The sequence below is a fragment of the Aphidius gifuensis genome, linkage group LG1 (assembly GCF_014905175.1).
Source record: "Aphidius gifuensis isolate YNYX2018 linkage group LG1, ASM1490517v1, whole genome shotgun sequence".
Taxonomy (NCBI): Eukaryota; Metazoa; Arthropoda; class Insecta; order Hymenoptera; family Braconidae; genus Aphidius; species Aphidius gifuensis.
In genome coordinates this window covers 9,695,275-9,720,144 of record NC_057788.1, presented here as the reverse complement: position 1 = coordinate 9,720,144, position 24,870 = coordinate 9,695,275, and the positions used below count along the sequence as shown (strand labels likewise).

Genomic DNA, 24,870 nt, shown 5'->3' with positions numbered 1-24,870 from the left:
ATAAATATGCCTATTTAAATTATTTATTCGTATTTTTATGTGATTATATTAATAAAAAATACATTATAAATCAAATTAACTAATGTTACTTGATAATTGAGCTTTAAAACCTCAAATAATAGTAATAATAATAATAATCTTCTTTTACAATGTCTTTGACTATTGGTAATACGTATTTTGTATGTGTTTTTAAGAATACATTATGAAAGAATATTTAGCATATAAATTAGAGAGAAAGATATACGATTAATTCAAATTAATTTTAAGGATAAATTTATGTTTTAACTAGTAACAGCCAACCATTGAGATTTAATTATTGACTTAGAAGCTTCAATTATTGACTTATTAGATATTCGTAATCGTAAAATTATGCCATTTGTACGATTTTTCGTTGCCTGATCAGCAGCAATAACCAAGTCAACTGTAATATTATCTATTCCCACGGCATAGATCTCTGCAAGATCTGGGTTATTTTTTATAAATTGAATAATACCAACATCAGTAAGTTTCTTGCAACCCTCACATATTAATTCTTTTAATCCTTTTAATTTAATAATGAAGCTGTCAGTAATTTTATCAAGATAGCTTACATTTAGTTTTTCTAAATTTTCCAAGTTTGTTAAAGCAACGAGAGCTGTTTCGGTAATATCATCACTGATACTACATATATCTAAACTTTTTAGGTTTTTACAATTATTAGCAATAGCAATAATTGTATTATCTTCAACATCTTCTGCATCAACCAAGCTTAGATGTTCAAGATATTTTAATTTTGATAACTCTTTTAAAACAGATGGAGAAGAAAGTTCGTCATCATTATCAATACCTGTTGATACTACGATACCAACAAGTTTTAAACGTTTAAGTTTTTTACAATTGTTTGAAATTGCGATTATTGCTTTTTCACTGAGGCATTCATCATTAATCTCTAAACTTTCAAGATTTTCCAATTTTGTAAACTTTTTAAAAATATCTGTCTTTATAAGATTGTATATAGAGTTCATACACAAGTGTTTTAAATTCTTGCAATATTTAACAATTGTATCTGCTAAGTCAGGTAATAGTTCATTACAAGATAAAGTAAGATATTCTAAATTTTTCAAGTTTTTCCATTTTGCCAAAGGAATTTTAGCGAGATCAAAGCCATTTGAAATATTAAGATGTTTTAGATTTTTGCATTTACAAAAAATAGTGTTGACCGCTTTTGTAAAGACTTTCTCGTCTTCATCTTCTATTTTAACCTCTATTTCAATATATTCCAAATTAACGAGTTTATCAAAAAGAGGAAACTCTATGTGTTTTTTATGTAATTCAATGTTAAGATGAACAAGTGTTGTTGCTTCTGATATTTCTTGAAGAATTAGCTTGTCTAAACAAAGGCCACGTAAAGTCAGTTTTTGAAGATTTTTAAATTTTTCTAAAGTCTGAAAATAATAGAAATTTGTTAAAATAATTTGTATTTATTTGATTGATACAGTATTGTTTGGCACTGAGATGATAAACAACTAGTTGGTATTCAATAAAACTTACGAAAAAAACTGCTCGATCACTGTACTCCCACCAACATTTATTAAATATATAAATTTCTTTAATTTCTTCTGGAAGACTATTAATTATTTCAAATAGATTTATTGTTCCATTTTTGGTCGTATAGTTTAGTAACATTTTAATGCATTTTAATTCATTCAAGTGTGTAAATGCTTGAACAAAGTGATCAGCATTATTAATTAAGAAATTGGCATCAAATTTACATTCCAAGGATGTTAAATTTTTACAATGATCACCAACAAATGGCATCATCTTTGAATTGCAAACATTTGAGAGAGATAATTCTTTCAGATATTTACCACATCTTAATAATATTTTCTCGAGGTATGATTGTGTCAACAAACGATTATCATAACAACGCCCAATTGATGATTCACATTTGTATTCTTTAATGTCATACCAAGCTAGCCGACATGCCTCTTTCCATTTGGTACAAACTAAAATAAAAAGTATCAAATTTAATCATTAATAATAGAAACATTGATATTTTATTAACAAAAAAAAAAAACTTTTTTGATAATAATATTTACCTTCTTCCATGTCTATCCTTTCTGGTATTGGCAACAACATGATGATTCGTGCTAACGAGTCGTAATCCAGTGAATTGATGACAGTTTTTTGATCCTTGTCACCATCATCAGAGATTGCTTGGTCTTTCTCAATACATATTGTTTTTGCACTCATTTTAAGTCAACTCTGAAACTATATATTTAAAAAATGATCATGAATTTAAGATGTATTATACATCCAGAATAATAAAATGAACAAAAATAACCATCTAAAAATATATATTCCAAGATCAAATAAAGCTTGATGATTTACCAGTAAAATCAACAGCAATAAAATTATATTATTAAGCCAAATAATGTTGAATGTCATGCAACTTGTTTAAATACAGTTGATACACGTGATTGTCTTGTAAATATAATTGTTAACAATATATATTTTCATTTACCTGAATTGATCCTATGGTTTTTTGATAATTACTTTAGCTGTAGTTAATGCAATAAATTTTATTCTTTTTCGATACACAATATGATAACAAATATTAAAAACAAAAAAAGATGTTTGACTGTTTGACTGTTATTTTTGTTATTTGTTAACTGTTTGTTAACCTTTGATATGAATGTCATGAATGTAAACAGTGGTAAACAGTAAAAAACAAAAAAAAACTCACGTGATCCCAGCTAAAAGTCTACGTTACCAACACGGTCTTTGAAAACTTATGAATTGACTACAATTGACTACTGCATTTATTGTGTTGACTACACTGACAATGCATTTATCGAAGTTTTTGTAGTCATTTGTAGTCAGAAGTAGTCCAAAGTTTCAAATCGTAAATAAATAATTTTGAATGTTATAAATGATAATAAACAAATACATTGTGCTGTAATTTATTGTCAGCTATCGAAAGTTAAACCCAGTATCGCATCAAATAATTTTACTGATTACTTCATTTGTTTAATTCAATATAATATTTGTTTTTCTTTTTCAAAAAATCTTAAGAAATATTTATGGCTCTATGAATATTCAGGTGAATAATTAATCAATCTATTTTCGTGAAATATTGATTAGAATAATATATATTATTTTTACCATACGGCATGAGCTTTTCCCAGATGGGTTTTCTATACACATAAAAAAAAAGTTTGTTAAGTTAATATTAATAATTTTACTTACTTGTAAATTGTGTACATGGAACATAGAATGCTAAAGTAGGTAATTTAAATGCAATCATTGTAATTATTATTTATGAAAAAAGACATGTGTATGTTCTCAAAATAATCATTTTAAATATTCATTATCATTGCGTAATTTTAAACTTAAAATTAAAATTTCAAGAATTTTGAATTGAATTTAAACAGAAACATATTTTTAAAAAATAGATAGGCAATTGTTTCAGAGAAATTTTTTATTACAATTGACTGAATTAGGTAAAAAAAACAAATTAAATTAGCATTGAAAATAATGTATACGATATTTATTTATGTTTAACTAAAATTAAATATTTTCAATCAATAATAATATTTAAACCATGAATTATGTTTAATTTTATTATTGTTTATTTATTTACTTTTTTGTTGTATTTTATATGATGAAGTTTGTAACAAAAACAGTTGCCAATATAATACAAGAAATAATTTAAACCCATAAGCTTGAAGAGGTTTTTAATGAAGAAAATTGTATGTATATGTTTGAAAGTATTTAATGTTCATCGAAAAATAATTTGACTAATTGTTAATGCTAAATATACATTATTTCTTGGTATATTAAAAATTAAATCCCAGAAATGAAAAGAAATATGTTGTTGTTCTTGTTGTTAATATTGTTGCTGTTGTTGTTGTTGGTGGTGGTGGTGTTCCTATCTTTGCTACTTTGCTGGACCGAATTTTTTCAAAAAATCTTCATCTGACGGATCTATTATTTTATCGTTAGTATTATTAGGATGATTGAGAACTTTTTCAACACTCAAATCTTCTTTATCATTACTGAATATTTTGTGTGATATACTTGGTCCAACTCATAAGTTATGACTTAAGAGTTATAATTTTTCTGGTTTTCAATTTTTTTTACCGGATTTAAACTTATGTTAGATAAATTTATCGACTTTTTTGGAATTGGAAAGTATTAGACAAGTAACTCGAACGTGTTAGAGCGGGGTAAAGATAAAAACAATTAAAAAAAAAAAAAAAATTGATAATAAATGTAAAGCGGATAAAAAAAAAAACAATATATAAATAGTGTAATTATTACTTACTCAAAATAAATATGCGTGCCATTAATACAATTTGAAAGAATGGTTTTTTTGAAGCCATTTTCATTGACATTTTACAAGTTGACAATGAGATTTTTTTTGTCCTGTTACTTGAATACAACAATTAAAACTGATGATTATTTTTTTGTCTTCTACTTGAATTGTCTTCTCCATTAATTAATAATATAAACCATTAACAAATTAATAATTTTTCAACAGACTGCAACGTGTGGATTCTCTTCACCTTTACTTTTTTATATATTTTAAAATTCTTCTAAAATAAAACACAGTTTTAGATTTAATAAAATTAAATTATTTATATATTAATTAAATAATTTATTAAATATTTATTTTACCAGATAGACTGTTAAGTATTAAGTATAAATTGTACTGATTTGTGAGGTGGTAAAGCCACGTCACGAATATATGTTGAGCAAGTGTATTTTTCGGACGCACCTTGTCATCTTGGTGGCCGGACTCGAAGTGATTTTTCTATTTTAATAATTTAATTTACACGAAAACACTCCACATTGCCACATTGCCAACGTTACACGACAGGTAAATGTGGTGGGAATATTAAAATATGCGCAGGAGCATTCCGTCTCGTTACAAGACATAATAGTATATTTTTTTACTAAACTCTGGCTAAGTATCTATTTTGACTATCAACACCTTTCTAAACCACCTTATCTTTTTTTTTATTTTTTTTTTTTTTTCATTTTCAAACTCTGACGACTACAAGAGTTTGTTCAACCTTCAAGAATAAAATGATATATATTAATATGTCGGATCAACAAAAAACTATGGCCTAAATTAGAAAAATTATCTGGAAAATTCAATCAAAGATCGCATGTTGATGGACCATTTATTGGACGAAAGCGTGGCATTTTTCATACACCAATGCCATAATATTATTTAAGACCTACAACATTGATTGATAAGAATATTTGATATGGATATTTTATCATTTTAATTTTTAATTATTATTATTTAAGATATAATTGATATTTTTTTTGCATATTTGGAATTTCTTGAAGAAACATTATATTGATGAAGCAAACAATACAATATAGTTTGTAATTGCTGTAATTTTTATTTATACAATTGATTATTGTTAATGATGATAATAGATAATACTTAAAACAAATAAATGTTTTTTTTTTTTAGTAAATAATGTATCATGTGTTTATGTCCTTTCACTTTACTGATTACTTTATTTGTACAATTCAATCTTCGTGTGTTTATTTTTTCATTATTTAAATTAAGATACACAATGGTTAATTAAATAAATAGAAATATTTATTATTTTTGAAATATAATATTTGTTTAGATGAATAATTAATCAATTTATTTTTGTAGAATTATTATTTATTAAAAGAATAGAAAATTTATATAAAGAAAGGTAGAAATAATTTTCTGATTCAAAAAATTATATTTATTTGATGAAAAAGTATATTTATTTTTAAACTTTGCTCTAATAAAAATGTTCTTTTACAATGTCTTCACAATGTCATTTTGTCAGTGTTTTTAAAAATAAATTATAGAAGAATATAACGCGTAAATTAGAAAGAGAAGTATATGATAACTACAATTAAATCTATTCAACAACCAACCATTGAGATGTAATTATTGACTTAGAGGCTTCGATTATTGACGAATCATATATTATTATGTTTAAAATGATACCATTTGTACGAATTTCAGTTGCCTGATTAGCACCAATAACCATAACGTTTGTAATATTATTTATAAGTCTGACACTAATCTTTTCAAGATCTGGACTATTTTTTATAAATTGAATAATACCAGCATCAGTAATTTCCTTGCATTCATCACAATGCAATTCTTTCAATCCTTTCAATTTGATGAGGAAGCTGTCTGTAGTTATATCAAGATGACTCACATTAAGTTTTTGTAAATTTTCCAAGTTTGTTAAAGCATTGAGACCTGTTTCAGTAATACCTGTGCAACTTCGAATATCTAAACTTTTTAGGTTCTTACAATTATTAGCAATAGCAATTATTGTGCTATCATAAAGATTGCCTACATCATTCAAGTCTAGATGTTCAAGATATTGTAATTTTGATAACTCATCAAGAGTAGATGGAGAACAAAGTAGCTCATCATTAATAGATCGTCGTATGCAACAATAAGGAATTTCTAAACGCTTAAGTTTTTTACAGTTGTTAGAAATTGCAGTTATTGATTCGTCATGAAGCTCATCCAGACAATCCAATATTAAACATTCAAGATTTTTCAACTCTGTCAACTTTTTTAAAGCAGTATCATCCATAATGCGATGGGGATAATGTATTCTCAAATGTTTTAAACCTTTGCAATATTTAACAATTGTATTTGCGAGGTCCGGCATTATGTCACAAGAAATTCCAAGGTGTTGTAAATTTTGAAAGTTTATCCATTTTTTAAGAGGAATCTTACTTACATCATAAGGACCATATGGAAGATCAAAATGTTTTAGATTTTTGCATGTACAAAAAATAGTTTCAAGTAATTCTGTAGAAAGGTTATTCTCAGCATACTTGACACCCATTGTTAAGTCGATGTATTCTAAATTAACGAGTTTATTAAATAGAGTAAGGTTTGGGTGTGTATTATGTAATCCAATGTTAAGATGAAAAAGTGTTGTTATGTCTGCTACTTTTTGAAGGTCTAAACAGAGGCCAACTGATGTTAATTTTTGAAGATTTCTGAATCTTCGAACAGGCTGAAAATAATAAGAATTTATTTAAATAATTTATATTCAGTTATGATAGTATTGTTTGTCGCTGGTGATACATAAACAACTAGTTGATAATCAATAACAACTTACTATGAAAATATTTCGATTTCGATGATACAGAGGTTTAGAAAATAAATGGATTTCATTAATTTCTTCTGGAAGACTATCAATTATTGCAGAAAGATTAATTGTCTTATTATACCACTTATGAATTACTATTAATTTGATGCATTTTAATTTATCCAACTGTGTAAATGCCTGAACAAAGTGATCAGCATTATCAATTAAGAGATTATCATCAAATTTACATTCAAGACTTGTTAAATTTTTACAGTGATCACCAACAAATGGCATGATACTTGAATTACAAACATCTGAGAGAGATAATTCTTTTAAATAATTACCACATCTTAACAATATTTTCTCAAGGTATGATTGTGTCAACAAACGGTTATCATAACAACGTCCAATTGATGATTCACATTTGTATTTTTTAACGTCATACCAAGCTAGTTGACATGCCTCTTTCCATTTGGCACAAACTAGAATAAAACGTATATTAAATTTAAAAATTAATAATACAAAACATTGATATTTTATTAACAAAAAAGAAACTTTATTTTGATAATGATATTCACCTTTTTCCATGTCTATCCTTTCTGGTATTGGCAACAACATGATGATTTGTGCTAATACGTCGTAGTCCAGTGAGTTGATGACGACTTTTTGATCCTTGTCACCATCATCTTGGTCTTTCTCAATACATATTGTTTTTGCACTCATTTTAAGTGAACTCTGAAACTACATTTGAAAAATGATAATGAATTTAAGATGTATTACATCCAGGATAATAAAATAAACAAAAATAACCATCAAAAAATATATATTCCAAGATCAAATAAAGGTTGACGATTTACCAGTAAAATCAACATCAATAAAATTATATTTATAAAGCCAAATAATGTTGAATGTCATGCAACTTGTTTAAATACAGTTGATTAACGTGATTGATTTATAAATATAATTGTTAAAAATATAAATTTTCATTTACCTGAACTGGTCTTATGGTTTTTTAATAATATTACTTATTTAGTTCCCTGGTGAAAATAATATGGCGGATTATGTCATAATATGCCATAAAATGACAGGAAAATTATGGCATAATATGACATAATCTGACATCTTCTGTCATTATTACTTTTCAGAATTTGTCGGAAAATGCCGGAATTTCTAAGGTTATTTGGACTTCCGACAAATTCCGACAAATTCTTACAAGATTTTTTTTTGAGGATTATGCCATATTATGTTATATTATGACATATTATGACATATTATGACATAATGCGCCATTTTTTAACGTCAATTTATGGCATTTTATGTCATAATATGACATAATTTACCATCTTTTTATGGCATATTATGGCATATTATGACATAATCACATAACTTTTATAGCAATTTATGGCACATTATGTCATATATGGCATAATCCGCCACAACTTTTATGGCATTTTTTCATGGCTGGCAATTTCTTTTGATATTCATTAAACATAACTATTTACGTATTATTCATTTTACTTCAATCAAACAAATTGCGAAACATGATTATTTAAATTTTGTATTATATATCGTCATATTTTTTTGGATATGAATATGATGGATCCATATCGTTATCGTATATATAAGAACTAGTTGTGAGATGACCACATGCGAGAAACTTCAAAAGCAATGTACGAAGAAATGTAAAAAAAAGTGGTATCACTCAAAAATTTCTTTGCGTAATAATTTTATGCAAAGTCTATAATTAAAAACAACGACGTGACGAGAATAAAATATTATTTACTAAAAACTATTATCAAAATGATTTTGCCATTACAAACTTTTAGATGTCAGAATATGCCATATTTCTGACATATTCTATTTATATTCTTATATGATTTTTGGATGCCACAATATGACATTTTTCTGGCATATGAATTTTGTCGGAATATGTAGAGCCATATTCTGACTTTATATTCTATATGATTTTTGGATGCCAGAATATGACATTTTCTGGCATATAGATTTTGTCGGAATATGTCAGAATATGCATATTATGACATACTCTGACATATTCTCATGATTTTTTTGGATGCCATAATATGCCATTTTCTGGCAAATGAATTTTTGTCGGAATATGTCAGAATATGGCATATTCTTACATGATTTTGGATGCCAGAATATGCCATTTTCTGGCAAATTAATTGTCGGAATATGTCAGAATATGCCATATTATGACACATATTCTGACTATATTCTCACATGATTTTTGGATGCCATAATATGCCATTTTCTGGCAAATGAATTTTGTCGGAATATGTCAGAATATGGCATATTCTTACATGATTTTGAATTTGATATATGCATTTTCTGGCAAATTAATTTGACGGAATATGTCAGAAATATGCCATATTATGACATATTCTGACATATCTCCATGATTTGGATGCCATAATATGCCATATTCTGGCAAATGAATTTTGTCGGAATATGGCATATTTTGTCATATTATGTCAGATTATGTCATATTATGCCATATTATGACATAATCCGCCAAATTATTTTCACCAGGGTTGTAGTTGATGCAATAAATTTTATTTTTTTTCTATAGACAATGTCATTGATAACGAGTTAAAAACAAAAAAAGATGTAATAATTTAATGACTGGTTTCAATTCAACAATTTTGTATGTTTGACTGTTATGTTTGTTATTTGTTAACTGTTTGTTAACCTTTGATATGAATGTCATAAATGTAAACAGCAGTAAACAGTAAAACAAAAACCCACGTGATCCCAGCTAAAAGTCTACGTTACCAACACGATTTTCGAAAACTTATGAGTTGACTACAAATCTACAATTAATTACATACTGCATTCTTTGTGTTGACTACACTGACAATGCATCTATCTTTGTAGTCATTTGTAGTCAAAAGTATTTCAAAGTTTCAAATTGTAAATAAAAAAATTTCGAATATTATAAATCATAATAAACAAATACATAATATTATTGATTTCACTTAATTATAAAATTGTGTACATGGAACATAGAATGCTAAAGGAGGTATTATTGAATATTTTAAATAATAACTCATCATTAAAATAAGTTTACTATATTTAAATAACATAGAGCGACCACACGCCTATCATATATATTCTTGTGTATCTTTATCATAACCATTTTATTCATCATAATTATAATTTTTATCAATCCTTTTCTAATTTTTCATTTGTATGACCCAAATAAACTAATTGCTAAAAATAAACAAACGTAGCAACCACACAGCTATATACAATATTTATATTTATGTTCAACTGAAATTGACTATTTTCAATTAATAATGTTTAAACCATGAATTATGAAATATACATCATTTCTTGGTATATTAAAAATTAAATCCCAGAAACGAGAAGAAATATGTTGTTGTTGTTGTTGTTGTTGTTGGTGGTGGTAGTGTTGCAATTTTTTTTCAAAACATCTTTATAAAATAATAAAATAAATTAATAAAATTTTTCTTTTACAATGTCTTCACAATGTCATTTTATGTGTTTTTTAAAGAATAAATTATGGAAGAATATTAATCTTTCTCAACACATATTTTTTTTAAACTCATTTTAAGTAAACTCCGAAAATATATATTAAAACATAATATTATAATGATAAATTAAAATGTATAACACCCAGAATTATGAAAAAAAAAATAATAACCATAAGAAACTATATATTCCAAGATATAGATCAATTAAAAGTTCATGATTCACCAGCAAAATCAACATCAATGAAATTATATTTAAAGTCAAATAATATTGAATGTCATGCAACGTGTAAATAAAACAATTGATAAACGTGATTGTTTTATAAATGTAATTTTTAAACTTATAAATTTTCATTATTACCTTAATTGATTCTTCGTTGATGATTAATTTAGTTGTTGATGCAATAAATTTTTTTCTTTTTTAATACACAATGTCATTGACTTGATAATGTATTTTTTTTTAAATAAATGTATTAATTTAATGATAAGTTTTAACAAACGATTTTGTACGTTTGACCATTAATTTTTCTATATTGTTATTAATTGTTATCTTTGATAATATCAAGATGATATGAATTGAAAAAAAAACACTCTTACATGGAATAACGTGATCGCAGCTAGATGTCTACGTTCCATGGTTTTGATAACGGTAATCGGTATTAAGCCTGGATGACGTTTGTTTATGATGAATGATGATGATTCTTCAACTCCACCAAAACATTTAACTCGAGTCTTCTAAAGACAATTAAATAATCATCATTGATAGTATTTTTTATCAATAAGATTTATTAATATTAATTTTTTACTCACTAGTATTCCAGGATGAGGATTACCATTTTTTCTTGTTGTGATGTACCAGTTGATTGTTCATCAAGAGTTGTACTCAGTTATGATGGAACTATCAATGATTACTGCAACAAAAAATTTGAGAATTATTCACTATTACCATACATACAACTTGTAATTAATTAGATGGCTCTTTTTTTTGATAATATATTTTATATATTTTTATGTATTACAATAAAAAACGAATTATATTCATTAAAATTATGAATTAAGCGTCTCAAAAAATATGCATAGCAACACAAATTAACCGCCAATTTTATCATCGATAAAGTTAATAACAAGGCCTTTTTTTCCAAATGAATAAATATACCTATTTGAATTATTTATTTGTAGTTTTATGTAATTATATTAATAAAAAAATATTATAAATTAAATTAATTAATGTTATTTAATAATTGAGCTTTAAAATCTGTTGATAAAATCATATCCATATTTTTGTTATTTTTCAACCGAATCTACTTACTATATATAGGAAAAAAAAAAAAAAACATTTCAACAATTATATAAACCTGTAATGACATATAATGTACAATTAAGGGTAAAAATAATTGTTCCATACCAAAAATTTTTTAAGAAAGTATTTTCATTATTGAACTTTGTTTTACAAAAATATTAACGTTGACATTTGAATTTTTATGATTTCAAGTAATACAGAAAACAAATAATAATAATAATAATAATAATAGTTTTTTACAATGTCTTTGATTTACGTATTTTGTATGATAATTTAATTTGAAGGATAAATTTATGCTTTAACTAGTAACAACCAACCATTGAGATTCAATATTTGACTTAAAAGTTCGTCCTTCTGGCGGATTAGATATTCGTAAGCGTAAAATTATGCCATTTGTACGATTTTTTGTTGCCTGATCAGCAGCAATAACCAAGTCAATTGTAATATTATCTATTCCCACGGCATAGATCTCTTGAAGATCTGGGTTATTTTTTATAAATTCAATAATACCAGTATCAGTAAGATTCTCACAATTATCACAATCAAATTTTTTTAATCCTTTTAACTTGATAATGAAGCTGTCTGAAATATTACAAAAGCTAACTCTTAGTATTTCTAAATTTTCCAACTTTGTTAAAGTAACGAGAGCTGTTTCAGTAATATCATCACTGATACCACATATATCTAAACTTTTGAGGTTTTTACAATTATTAGCAATAGCAATAATTGTATTATCTTCAATATTTTCTGCACAAATCAAGCTTAGATGTTCAAGATATTGTAATTTTGATAACTCACTTAAAACAGATGGAGAAGAAAGTTCCTCACTATCAATAGATGGTACTAAATAGCAATTATCAAGTTCTAAATGTTTAAGTTTTTTACAATTGTTTGAAATTGCGATTATTGCTTCCTCACTGAGGCCATAGTCATTCATCTGTAAAATTTCAAGATTTTCTAATTTTGTTAACTTTTTTACAACATTTGTCTTTATAAAATGGCATATAGGGTTCATGCACAAGTGTTTCAAATTCTTGCAATATTTAACAATTGTATCTGCTAAGTCAGATAGTACTTCATAACAAGATAAACGAAGATATTCTAAATTTTTAAAGTTTTCCCATTCTGCCAAAGGAATTTTAGCAAGATCATAAAAGTCATGTGGAATATCAAGATGTTTTAGATTTTTGCATTTACAAAAAATAGTGTTGACCACTTTTGTAAAGACTTTCTTGTCTTCATCTTCTGTTTCAACCTCTATTTCAATATATTCTAAATTAACGAGTTTATCAAAAAGAGGAAACTCTATGTGTTTATCATATAATTCAATGTTAAGATGAACAAGTGTTGTTGCTTCTGATATTTCTTGAAGAATTAGCTTGTCTAAACAAAGGCCATGTAAAGTCAGTTTTTGAAGATTTTTAAATTTTTTTAAAGTCTGAAAATAATAGAAATTCGTTAAAATAATTTGTATTTATTTGATTGATAGTATTGTTTGTCACTGGTGATAAACAACTGGAGTTGTTATTCAATAATAACTTACAAAAAGAGCTGCTCGTTTATCGTTCCACCAGCATTTATTAAGTATATGAATTTCATTAATTTCCTCTGGAAGACTATTAATTATTTCAAATAGATCAATTGTTTTATTTTTAGTCGTATAGTTCAGTAACATATTAATGCATTTCAATTTATCCAACTGTGTAAATGCTTGAACAAAGTGATCGGCATTATCAATTAAGAAATTATCATCAAATTTACATTCCAAGGTTGTTAAATTTTTACAGTGATCACCAACAAATGGCATAATACTCGAATCACAAACATCTGAGAGGGACAATTCTTTTAGATATTTACCACATCTTAATAATATTTTTTCAAGGTAGGACTGTGTTAGCAAACGGTTATCATAACAACGTCCAATTGATGATTCACATTTGTATTTTTTAATGTCATACCAAGCTAGCCGACATGCCTCTTTCCATTTGGTACAAACTAGAATAAAAAGTATCAGATTTAATAATTTGTAATAGAAATTTTGATATTTTATCAACAAAAAAAAAATTTATTTTGATAATAATGTTCACCTATTTCCATGTCTATTCTTTCTGATATTGGCAACATCATGATGATTTGTGCTAATACGTCGTAGTCCAGTGAGTTGATGACGACTTTTGGATCCTTGTCACCATCATCAGAGATTGCTTGGTCTTTCTCAATACATATTCTTTTTGCACTCATTTTAAGTCATATCTGAATAGATATATTAAAAAAATGATAGTGAATTTAAATGTATTACAACCAGAATAATATAATAAACAAAAATAACCATCAAAATATATATATATATATATATTCCAAGATGTAGATCAATCAAAGGTGATGATTTACCAGCAATAAATCATCATTAATAAAATTATATTTAAAGCCAAATAATATTGAATGCCATGCAAGATATTAAGATACAGTTGTTACACGAAATTATTTAATAAATGTAAATGTTGAATTTATGAATTTACAGTTACCTTAATTGATCCTTTGTTTTTTTAATAATTAATTTAGTATAGTTATAATGCGATAATTTTTTCCTGTTCTCATACACAATGTTATTGATAACAAATTGATAAAACAAAAAAAAGATGTAATAATTTAATGATCGGTTTTAATTAAACAATATTGTACGTTTGACTGTTAATTGTGCTAATTGCTATTGTTATTTGTTAACCTTTGATATGAATGTAAAGTGTAAACAGTAAAAAAAAAAAACCCACGTGATCCTAGCTAGAAGTCTACGTTACCAACATAGTTTCAAATTTTGATAACTCATTAGTTGACTTCAATATATACTTATCAAAGCTGTAGTCAAAAATAGTCAAAAGTTTCAATTTGTAAATAAAAAACTATAAACTATGATAACAAACAAATAATTGGTGCTGTTAAAAGTTAAACCCAGTGTATCATCAAACTACATCAAATAATTTTACTGAGTACTTTGTTTGTTCATTTCAATGATCTTCTTGTATTTATCTATTCATTATTTTTCTAATTAAACTACCTAATTGTTAATTAAATAAATAAAAATATTCGTTATTTTTGAAATATAATATTTGTTTAGATGAATAATTAATCAATTTATTTTTGTGAATTATTATTTATTAACAAAATATATTGTCAACAAGATGCGATTGTCATGTTTAAGAATTTACCTTTTTTACAAATTTGTAAGTATCAATAATAAGTGGCATGTTTATTGAAAAAATATAAAATGTTTCTTTAAGTTACTTGATTATCGTCAAAGCTGTTATGACATATTTTCCATTGAAAGTAAAAATAATTGTTCCATACCAAAAATTTATTTATTTATTTATCAAACAATTTATCAAACCAAGATATATACAACAAAATTACAATTAATAATTCTTCTCTTTTCTATTTTTTTTTTTATTTATCTAAGAAAATATAATTAATTTGTAACCTTGTCTTATAAAATTATTAACATTGACATTCAAATTTATATGATTAAAAGTAATAATAAATTAGAAAAAGGTATGTAAACTATATATTTAATTATCCTTTGCGAATCCTACGACTTTTGCTTGAATCATTTTTAAATTGAAGGCATATTTTTTAAGAAAAATCTATTTATATAGATTAAAATGGGACAGTCTTTATAACCATATACGAATCAACCATTAAGATTGAATTATTAGAACCTTGTTAGGTGTAAAATGATACCATTTGTACGATTTTTTGTGGCCTGATCAGCAGCAATAACCAAGTCACTTGTCAAATTATCTATACCAAACAGAGTAATCTTTTCAAGATCTGGGTTATTTTTTATAAATTCAATAATACCAGCATTAGTAAGTTCCTGGCAAAAAGAACAATTCAATTCCTTTAAGCCTTTCAATTTGATAAGGAATCTGTCTGTAATTTTATCAAGAAAGCTTACTCCTAGTTTTTCTAAACTTTTCAAGTTTGATACAGCAACGAGACCTGTCTCAGTAAGACCTGTGCAATTTCCGATTTCTAAACTTTTTAAGTTTTTACAATTATTAGCAATCGCAATAATTGTACTGTCTTCAAGGATTTCTGTAAAACTTAAGTTTAGATGTTCAAGACATTGTAATTTTGATAACTCATCAAGAACAGATGGAGAAGACAGTAGGTCCCCATCAATAGCTGGTTCTATTATACATTCAGCAATTTCTAAACGTTTAAGTTTTTTACAATAGGTTGAAATTGCGATTATTGATTCCTCTTTGAGCGGAGAATACTCACCATCCAATATTAAACATTCAAGATTTTTCAATTCTGTCAACTTTTTTAAAGCAGTATCTATTGTATTGTTACTAGTTATTCTCAAATGTTTCAAATTCTTACAATATTCAACAATTGTATCTGCCAAGTCAGGCATGATATCACAAGAAATACAAAGATATTCCAAGTTTTGAATATTCATCCATTTGTCAAGAGAAATTCTAGCTAGATCATAAGACCCCCATGGAATATCAAGATGTTTTAGATTTTTGCATGTACGAAAAATAGTCTCAAGTACTTTTGTAGAGAAGTTATTCGCATCATAATCAATACTCATCGTTAAGTCGATATACTCCAAATTAACGAGTTTATCAAAAAGAGGAAACTCTATGTGTTTTTCATATAACTCAATGCTAAGATGAACGAGTGTTGTTATGTCTGCTATTTCTTGAAGGTTTATAATGTCTAAACAAAAGTCTTGTATTGTCAATTTTTGGAGATTTTTAAATTTTTTTAAAGTCTGAAAATAATAAAAATTTATTCAAATGATTTGTATTTAATTGATAGTATTGTTTGTCACTAGTAATACATAAAAAACTTGTTGATATTCTATAATAACTTACTATGGAAATATTTTGTTTTTCATCCCACCATCGTTTAGCAAATAAATGAATTTCATTAATTTCATCTGGAAGACTATTAATTATTGCAGAAAGATTTATCGTCTCCTTCGGGTAGTTTTGATCCACCGTTATTTTGATGCATTTCAATTTATCTAACTGTGTAAATGCTTGAACAAAGTGGTCAGCATTATTAATTAAGACATTATCATCAAATTTACATTCCAAGATAGTTAAATTTTTACAGCGATCACCAATAAATGGCATGATACTTGAGTCACAAACATCTGAGAGAGACAATTCATTTAAATAATTACCACATCTCAATAATATTTTCTCGAGGTATGATTGTGTCAATAAACAGTTATCATAACAACGCCCAATTGATGATTTACATTTGTACTTTTTAATGTCATACCAAGCTAGTTGACATGCCTCTTTCCATTTGGTACAAACTAGAATGAAAAGTATCAAATTTAATCATTAATAATAAAAACATTGATATTTTATTTAAAAAAAAAAGTAACTTTATTTTAATAATAATATATTCACCTTTTTCCATTTCTATCCTTTCTGGTATTGGCAACAACATGATGATTTTTGCTAATGAGTCGTAATCCAGTGAATTGATGACAATTTTTTGATCATCAGAGATTGCGTGGTCTTTCTTAATACATATTCTTTTTGCACTCATTTTAAATCAACTCTGAAAATATACATTTAATAAATAATGATGAATTCATCACAACCAGATTAATATAATAAACCAAAATAACCATAAAAAAATATATATTCCAAGATATAGATCAAATAAAGGTCGATGATTTACCAGTAAAATCAACATCAATAAAATTATATTTATAAAGCCAAATAATAATGAATGTCATGCAACTTGTTTAAATACAGTTGATACACGTGATTGTCTTATAAATATAATTGTTAAAAATATAAATTTTCATTTACCTGAATTGATCCTATGGTTTTTTTGATAATTACTTTAGCTGTAGTTAATGCAATAAATTTTATTCTTTTTCCAAATACAATGTCATTGATAACGAGTTAAAAACCAAGAAAGATGTAAAATTCAATGACTGGTTTTAATAAAACAATTTCGTACGTTTGACTGTTGTTTTTGTTATTTGTTAACCTTTGATATGCATATGAATGTCATGAATGTAAACAGTAAAAAACAAAAAATAAAAACCCACGTGATCCCAGCTGGAAGTCTACCTTACCAACATGGTCTTTGAAAACTTATGAGTTGACTACAATTGACTTCTGCATTTATTGTGTTGACTACACTGACAATGCATTTATCGAAGTTTTTGTAGTCATTTGTAGTCAGAAGTATTCCAAAGTTTCAAATTGTAAATAAAAAAATTTTGAATATTATAAATCATAATAAACAAATACATTGTGCTGTAATTTATTGTCAGCTATCGAAAGTTAAACCCAGTATCGCATCAAACTACATCAAATAATTTTACTGATGACTTCACTTGTTTAATTCAATATAATATTTGTTTTTCTTTTTCGAAAAATCTTGAGAAATATTCATGGCTCTATGAATATTCAGGTGTACAATTAATCAATCTATTTTCGTGAATTATTGATTAGAATAATATATATTATTTTTCCCATATAGAATGAGCTTTTCCCATGTGGGTTTTCTAAACACATAAAAAAACAATTTGATGGGCTGATATTAATGATTTTACTTAGTTATATAATTGTGTACATGGAACATAGAATGCTAAAGAAGGTATTATTGAATTTCCAAATACTAACTTAACAAGTGAAATTTAATATTTTTCAATTAAAAATGTTTAAACCACGAATAATGTTTATAATTTTGTTATTATTTATTTATTTGTTGATGCGAAATATACATCATTTCTTGGTATATTACAAATTAAATCCAAAAAACGAAAAGAAATATGATGTTGTTGTTGTTGTTGTTGCAATTTTGTGGGTAGTGTTGCAATTTTTTTTCAAAACATCTTCTTCTGAGTCTATTATTTTATTGTTAGTATTATTAAGATGATTGGGAACTTTTTCGACACTCAAATCTTAGTTGGACCAAGTATTTCACACAATTGATACATTTTTAAGTAAAGGTAAAGAATTCTTCATGACTTATTAGTTATAATTTTTCTGGCTTTTATTTTTTTTTCCATTTCGATGCTAGCCCCAACGATAACCCCTATCGTAAGGGCTACCATCAAAATGAAAAAAAATTGAAAACCAGAAAAATTACATAAGTATCTGCAATGAAGATACCGGCAATCAGGTCGTATGTTGTACTTTCTGTTTTGTTTTCCTTTATATATTTTTCATTAACTGTAATAACAAAAAAAAAAAATAATTTCAAGCATTAAAACCAAGGAAATTATTTTTTTTTTTTGTTACTATAGTTGACGAAGAACATATGAAGGAAAACAACACAGAATCAACACACTACCTGTTTACCAGTATCTTTATTGCAGATACTTGTAATATTTTTTTTGGTTTTTTTAATTTTTTTTCATTTTGATGCCGGCTTCAAGTTTAAACTCGCGACTAGCGGTAATGTTACTAAGATTCAGGATTATTTTGAGAGCGTATTGCTTTATACTAAAGATTTGATCCGCTTTTTAAAAAAAAACTATTACCATTTAATATCCGAAGAAATAAACCAAATAAAAAAATTTTCTCGTAAACTTAGAATTTGATCAAAATAAATTAGACTAAATACATGACGCGATTTATATGACGCGATTGATACATTCTTAAGGAATGGTGATAAACAATGGTGACAACTTTTACTTGAAACATTTTACTCTAAGTCTAACGGGAAACGCGTAATTGACTTTTTTATATATTTAATTATTTTTTTTCAACCCTTTCCCTTGTCCCTATCAAATTTTAAACCCCATGCACCATTCGATTCGCGAGCCCCGATTACATACCGCCCTATATTTTTTGTTTTAAAAAACTTAAAACTTCCCCAAGTTGGACAGATTTTGACCAGACTATGAAGAGGATTCAATGGTTAAAAAAGTTCCCAATCCCCCTAATAATACTAACGTTAAAATAACAAACCCGACATATTAATGAAATCCTGTGATGGTGCTGATTTGGTTTCCGCTTTTTTATTATTTGTTAACTGTAATAACAAAAAAAAAATTATTTCTCTAATCTAAATTTTTAAAACATTGTATATAACTTAGTGCTCAGAGTAAAAAAAATTAAGGGGGTTGCCCTATCGACAAAGAAAATACATGTAAAAAATTTCTACCACATAGGTAATTTTCTACCATATTAGGTAAATTAGGTAAATTTCTACCATATATCAAATTTGTATCTTCATTTGTAGTTTTTTTTTATTTCTATAACACTTGTTATAAATATCTCATGAAATATATTCCAGTTGATGAAATTTAAGCAAAAATTTTTAATATAATAATTCCAACAAATATTGGAAATAGTTGTTTCAAATACATATAGAAAGGATAAATATCACGATATATTGTAACAGTTATTTCGTAATCGGCAATGTTGTTGTTACATAAATTTGGTGGTGTATTGATACACCGTTAAATTGTTCGTGCAAAAAATAAAAATATTAAATAAACAAAATCTATATAAATTTGTTCGTGTAGAAAGTTAAATTTTTTAAAAAATAATTACCAATTTACAAGGTCAAACATTAAAGATAAAAAAAAATTTGAAAAATAAAAAAATTCAAAAGATATTATACGATAAGAAAAAAAAAAAAAAAACTTGTTATTATTAGTATAGTTTAGTAAATGTATAGTAATACTATCGATAATCTACACGTGTCTGATAAGTTTCTTGACTTGAAGAAATTAAAAAAAAATAAAATATACTAAAATACTTTATTTATTATTATTTTTTTTTATTCTCAGTTTTTTTTTTTTAATTTTAACAATAAAATACTTTGGTGACTAACTAATCGATGTATAGATTTTTTATCTTTTCAGCTATTTGAAAAAATAAAAAATCATAGAAAAATGTAGAAATAATAATATAAAAATCTGCGTTTTATTTAACATTTATTTTAATTTCAACTTTTATTTTACTGATTTTATTTTTGTTTCTTGTTTAAATCAATAAAAATTTATTTACCGTAAAATATGTGATAGGTATATATTTTTCAGTTGATAACATAATATTAATTTTATTTAAAATTATTATTTTTTGACGATATTTAATTGATAAAGTGAAATAGTTTAATTAATAACCTTTTATGGTTTTTTTTTTTTTTTTTCTCAACTCTCATTTTTATCTTTCACAGTCCAAAAATCTACTTCAATAAAAATATTAAACAAGTGACTCGAACGTTTCAGCACGGGGTAAAGATAAAAGCAATTCAAAAAAAAAAAAAATTTATAATAAATGTAAAGCGGATAAAAAAAATAAAAAAAGATAAATATAGTGTAATTATTACTTACTCAAAATAAATATGTGTGCCATTAATACAATTTGAAAGATTGGTTTTTTTGAAGCCATTTTCATTGACATTTTACAAGTTGACAATGAGATTTTTTTTGTCCTGTTACTTGAATTGAACAACCAAAACTGATGATTATTTTTTTGTCTTCTACTTGAATGTCTTCTCCATTAATTAATAATAATAATCATTAACAAATTATTAATTTTTCAACAGACTGTAACGTGTCGATTCTCTTCACCTTTACTTTTTTATTTATTTTAAAATTCTTCTAAAATAAAACACAGTTTTAGATTTAATAAAATTAAATTATTTATATATTAATTAAATAATTTATTAAATATTTATTTTACCAGATAGACTGTTAAATATCAAGTATAAATTGTACTGATTTGTGAGGTGGCAAAGCCACGTCACGATTATATGTGGAGCAAGTGTGCTTTTCGGACGCACCTTGTCATCTTGGTGGCCGGACTTGAAGTGATTTTTCTATTTTAATAATTTAATTTACACGAAAACACTCCACATTGCCAACGTTACACGTCAGGTAAATGTGGTGGGAACATAGAAATATGCGCAGGAGCAATCCGTCTCGTTACAAGACATATTGTTTTTTTTTTTTTTACTAAACTCTGGCTATCTATTTTGACTATCAACACATTTCTAAACCACCTTATCTTTTTTTTTTTGTTATCAAATTCTGACGATTACAAGACTTTGTTCAACCTTCAAGAATAAAATGATATATATTAATATGATGGATCAACAAAAAACTATGTCCTAAATTATAAAAATTATCTGGAAAATTAAATCAAAGATCGCATGTTGATGGACCACTTGTCGGACGAAAGCGTGGCCTTTTTTATACACCAATACCATAATATTATTTAAGACCTACAACTTTGACTGATATGAATATTAGATATGGATATTTTATCATTTTAATTTTTAATTATTATTATTTAAGATATAATTGATATTTTTTTGTATACTTGGAATTTCTTGAAGAAACAGTTCCTTTTATTGAAGAAGCAAACAATACAATAAAGTTTGTAATTGCTTCAATTTTTATTTATACAATTGTAAAATTATAATTTATTAAAAGAATAGAAAATTTATATAAAGAAAGGTAGAAATAATTTTCTGATTCAAAAAATTATATTTATTTGATGAAAAAGTATATTTATTTTTAAACTTTGCTCTACAAAAATATTAACATTGACATTAAAATTTATATGATTCCAATAGTAATATCGAAAACAAGCTATAATAAAAATGTTCTTTTACAATGTCTTCACAATGTCATTTTGCAAGTGTTTTTAAGAATGAATTATAGAAGAATATAACGCGTAAATTAGAAAGGAAGTATATGATAACTACAATTAAATCTATTCAACAACTAACCATTGAGATGTAATTATTGACTTAGAAGCTTCAATTATTGAATAATCATTTATTATTATGTGTAAAATGATACCATTTGTACGGTTTTTAGTTACCTGATCAGCAGCAATAATCATCTTATCTGTAATATTATATATACGTTGGACACTAATCTTTTCAAGATCTGGACTATTTTTTATGAATTGAATAATACCAACATCAGTAAGTTTTTTGCATTTATTACAATGCAATTCTTTCAATCCTTTCAACTTGAGGAGGAAGCTGTCTGTAATTATATCATGACTCACATCAAGTTCTTTTAAAATTTCCAAGTTTGTTAAAGCATTGAAACCTGTTTCAGTAATACCTGTGCAACATTGGATATCTAAACTTTTTAAGTTTTTACAATTATCAGCGATTGCAATGATTGTACTATCTTCAAGATTTTTTACATTACACAAGTTTAAATATTCAAGACATTGTAATTTTGATAACTCATCAAGAACAGATGGAGAAATAAGTGGCTCACCATCAATAGATGATACTATGTTACAATAAGGAATTTCTAAACGTTTAAGTTTTTTACAATTGTTTGAAATTGCGATTATTGATTCTTCTTTGAGCGAATAGTCACCTAACAATATTAAACATTCAAGATTTTTCAACTCTGTCAACTTTTTCAAAACAGCTGTATTTAGTATATTGGAACACATTATTCTTAAATGTTTTAAATTCTCGCAATATTCAACAATCATATTTGCTAAGTCAGGCATGATATCACAAGAAAAACCAAGATGTTCCAAGTTTTGAATATTCATCCATTTGTCAAGAGAAATTCCAGCTAGATCATAAGACCCCCATGGAATATCAAGATGTTTTAGATTTTTGCATGTCCGAAAAATAGTCTCAAGTACTTTTGTAGAGAGTTTTTTCGCATTAAAGCCAGCATCCATCGTTAAGTCGATATACTCCAAATTAACGAGTTTATCAAAAAGAGGAAACTCTATGTGTTTTTCATATAACTCAATGCTAAGATGAACGAGTGTTGTTATGTCTGCTATTTCTTGAAGGTTTATAATGTCTAAACAAAAGTCATGTATTGTCAATTTTTGAAGATTTTTAAATTTTTTTAAAGTCTGAAAATAATAAAAATTTATTCAAATGATTTGTATGTAACTGATAGTATTGTTTGTCACTGGTAATACATAAACAACTTGTTGATATTCAATAACAACTTACCATGGGAATATTTTGTTCTCGATTCCACCATGGTTTAGCAAATAAATGAATGTCATTAATTTCTTCTGGAAAACTATCAATTATTGCAGAGAGATTAATCGTCTTATTCAAGCAGTTGTGATCCATTGTTATTTTGATGCATTTCAATTTATCCAACTGTGTAAATGCTTGAACAAAGTGACCAGGATAATTATTCAACGAATTGACGTCAAATTCACATTCAAGACTTGTTAAATTTTTACAGTGATCACCAACAAATGGCATGATACTTGAATTACAAACATCTGAGAGAGACAATTCTTTCAGATAATTACCACATCTTAATAATATTTTCTTGAGGTATGATTGTGTCAACAAACGGTTATCATAACAACGTCCAATTGATGATTCACATTTGTATTTTTTAATGTTATACCAAGCTAGTTGACATGCCTCTTTCCATTTCATACAAACTATAACAAAACATATTATTAATTAAACAATTAATAATAGAAACATTGATATTTTATTAACGAAAAAAAAAAACTTTATTTCGATAATAATATATTCACCTTTTTCCATGTCTATCCTTTCTGGTATTGGCAACAACATGATGATTTTTGCTAATGAGTCGTAATCTAGTGAATTGATGACAATTTTTTGATGCTTGTCACCATCATCAGAGATTGCTTGGTCTTTCTCAATACATATTGTTTTTGCACTCATTTTAAATCAACTCTAAAACTATATTTGAAAAATGATAATGAATTTAAGATATATTACATCCAGGATAATAAAACAAACAAAAATAACCATCAAAAAATATATATTCCAAGATATAGATCAAATAAAGGTTGATGATTTACCAGTAAAATCAACATCAATAAAATTATATTTATAAAGCTAAATAATGTTGAATGTCATGCAACTTGTTTAAATACAGTTGATACACGTGATTGTCTTATAAATATAATTGTTAAAAATATAAATTTTCATTTACCTGAATTGATCCTATGGTTTT

At 25.8% G+C, this 24,870-nt stretch overlaps 2 protein-coding genes across 2 annotated transcripts; both read right to left on the bottom strand.

Moving 5' to 3' along the window:
• Positions 1-281: 281 nt before the first annotated feature.
• LOC122860771 (F-box/LRR-repeat protein 3-like) lies at positions 282-6,674 on the bottom strand. The gene is made up of 4 exons (XM_044164784.1): positions 5,990-6,674; positions 1,242-1,417; positions 781-959; positions 282-675 (listed from the first exon to the last, which is right to left on the bottom strand). The coding sequence occupies exons 1-4, from the start codon at positions 6,672-6,674 to the stop codon at positions 282-284; spliced, it is 1,434 nt and encodes a 477-aa protein (XP_044020719.1).
• A 5,352-nt stretch (positions 6,675-12,026) lies between these two features.
• On the bottom strand, positions 12,027-14,162 carry LOC122847729. Its single transcript, XM_044145579.1, has 3 exons — positions 14,003-14,162; positions 13,459-13,910; positions 12,027-13,353 (listed from the first exon to the last, which is right to left on the bottom strand). The coding sequence occupies exons 1-3, from the start codon at positions 14,154-14,156 to the stop codon at positions 12,214-12,216; spliced, it is 1,746 nt and encodes a 581-aa protein (XP_044001514.1). The 5' UTR covers positions 14,157-14,162; the 3' UTR covers positions 12,027-12,213.
• Positions 14,163-24,870: the final 10,708 nt, after the last annotated feature.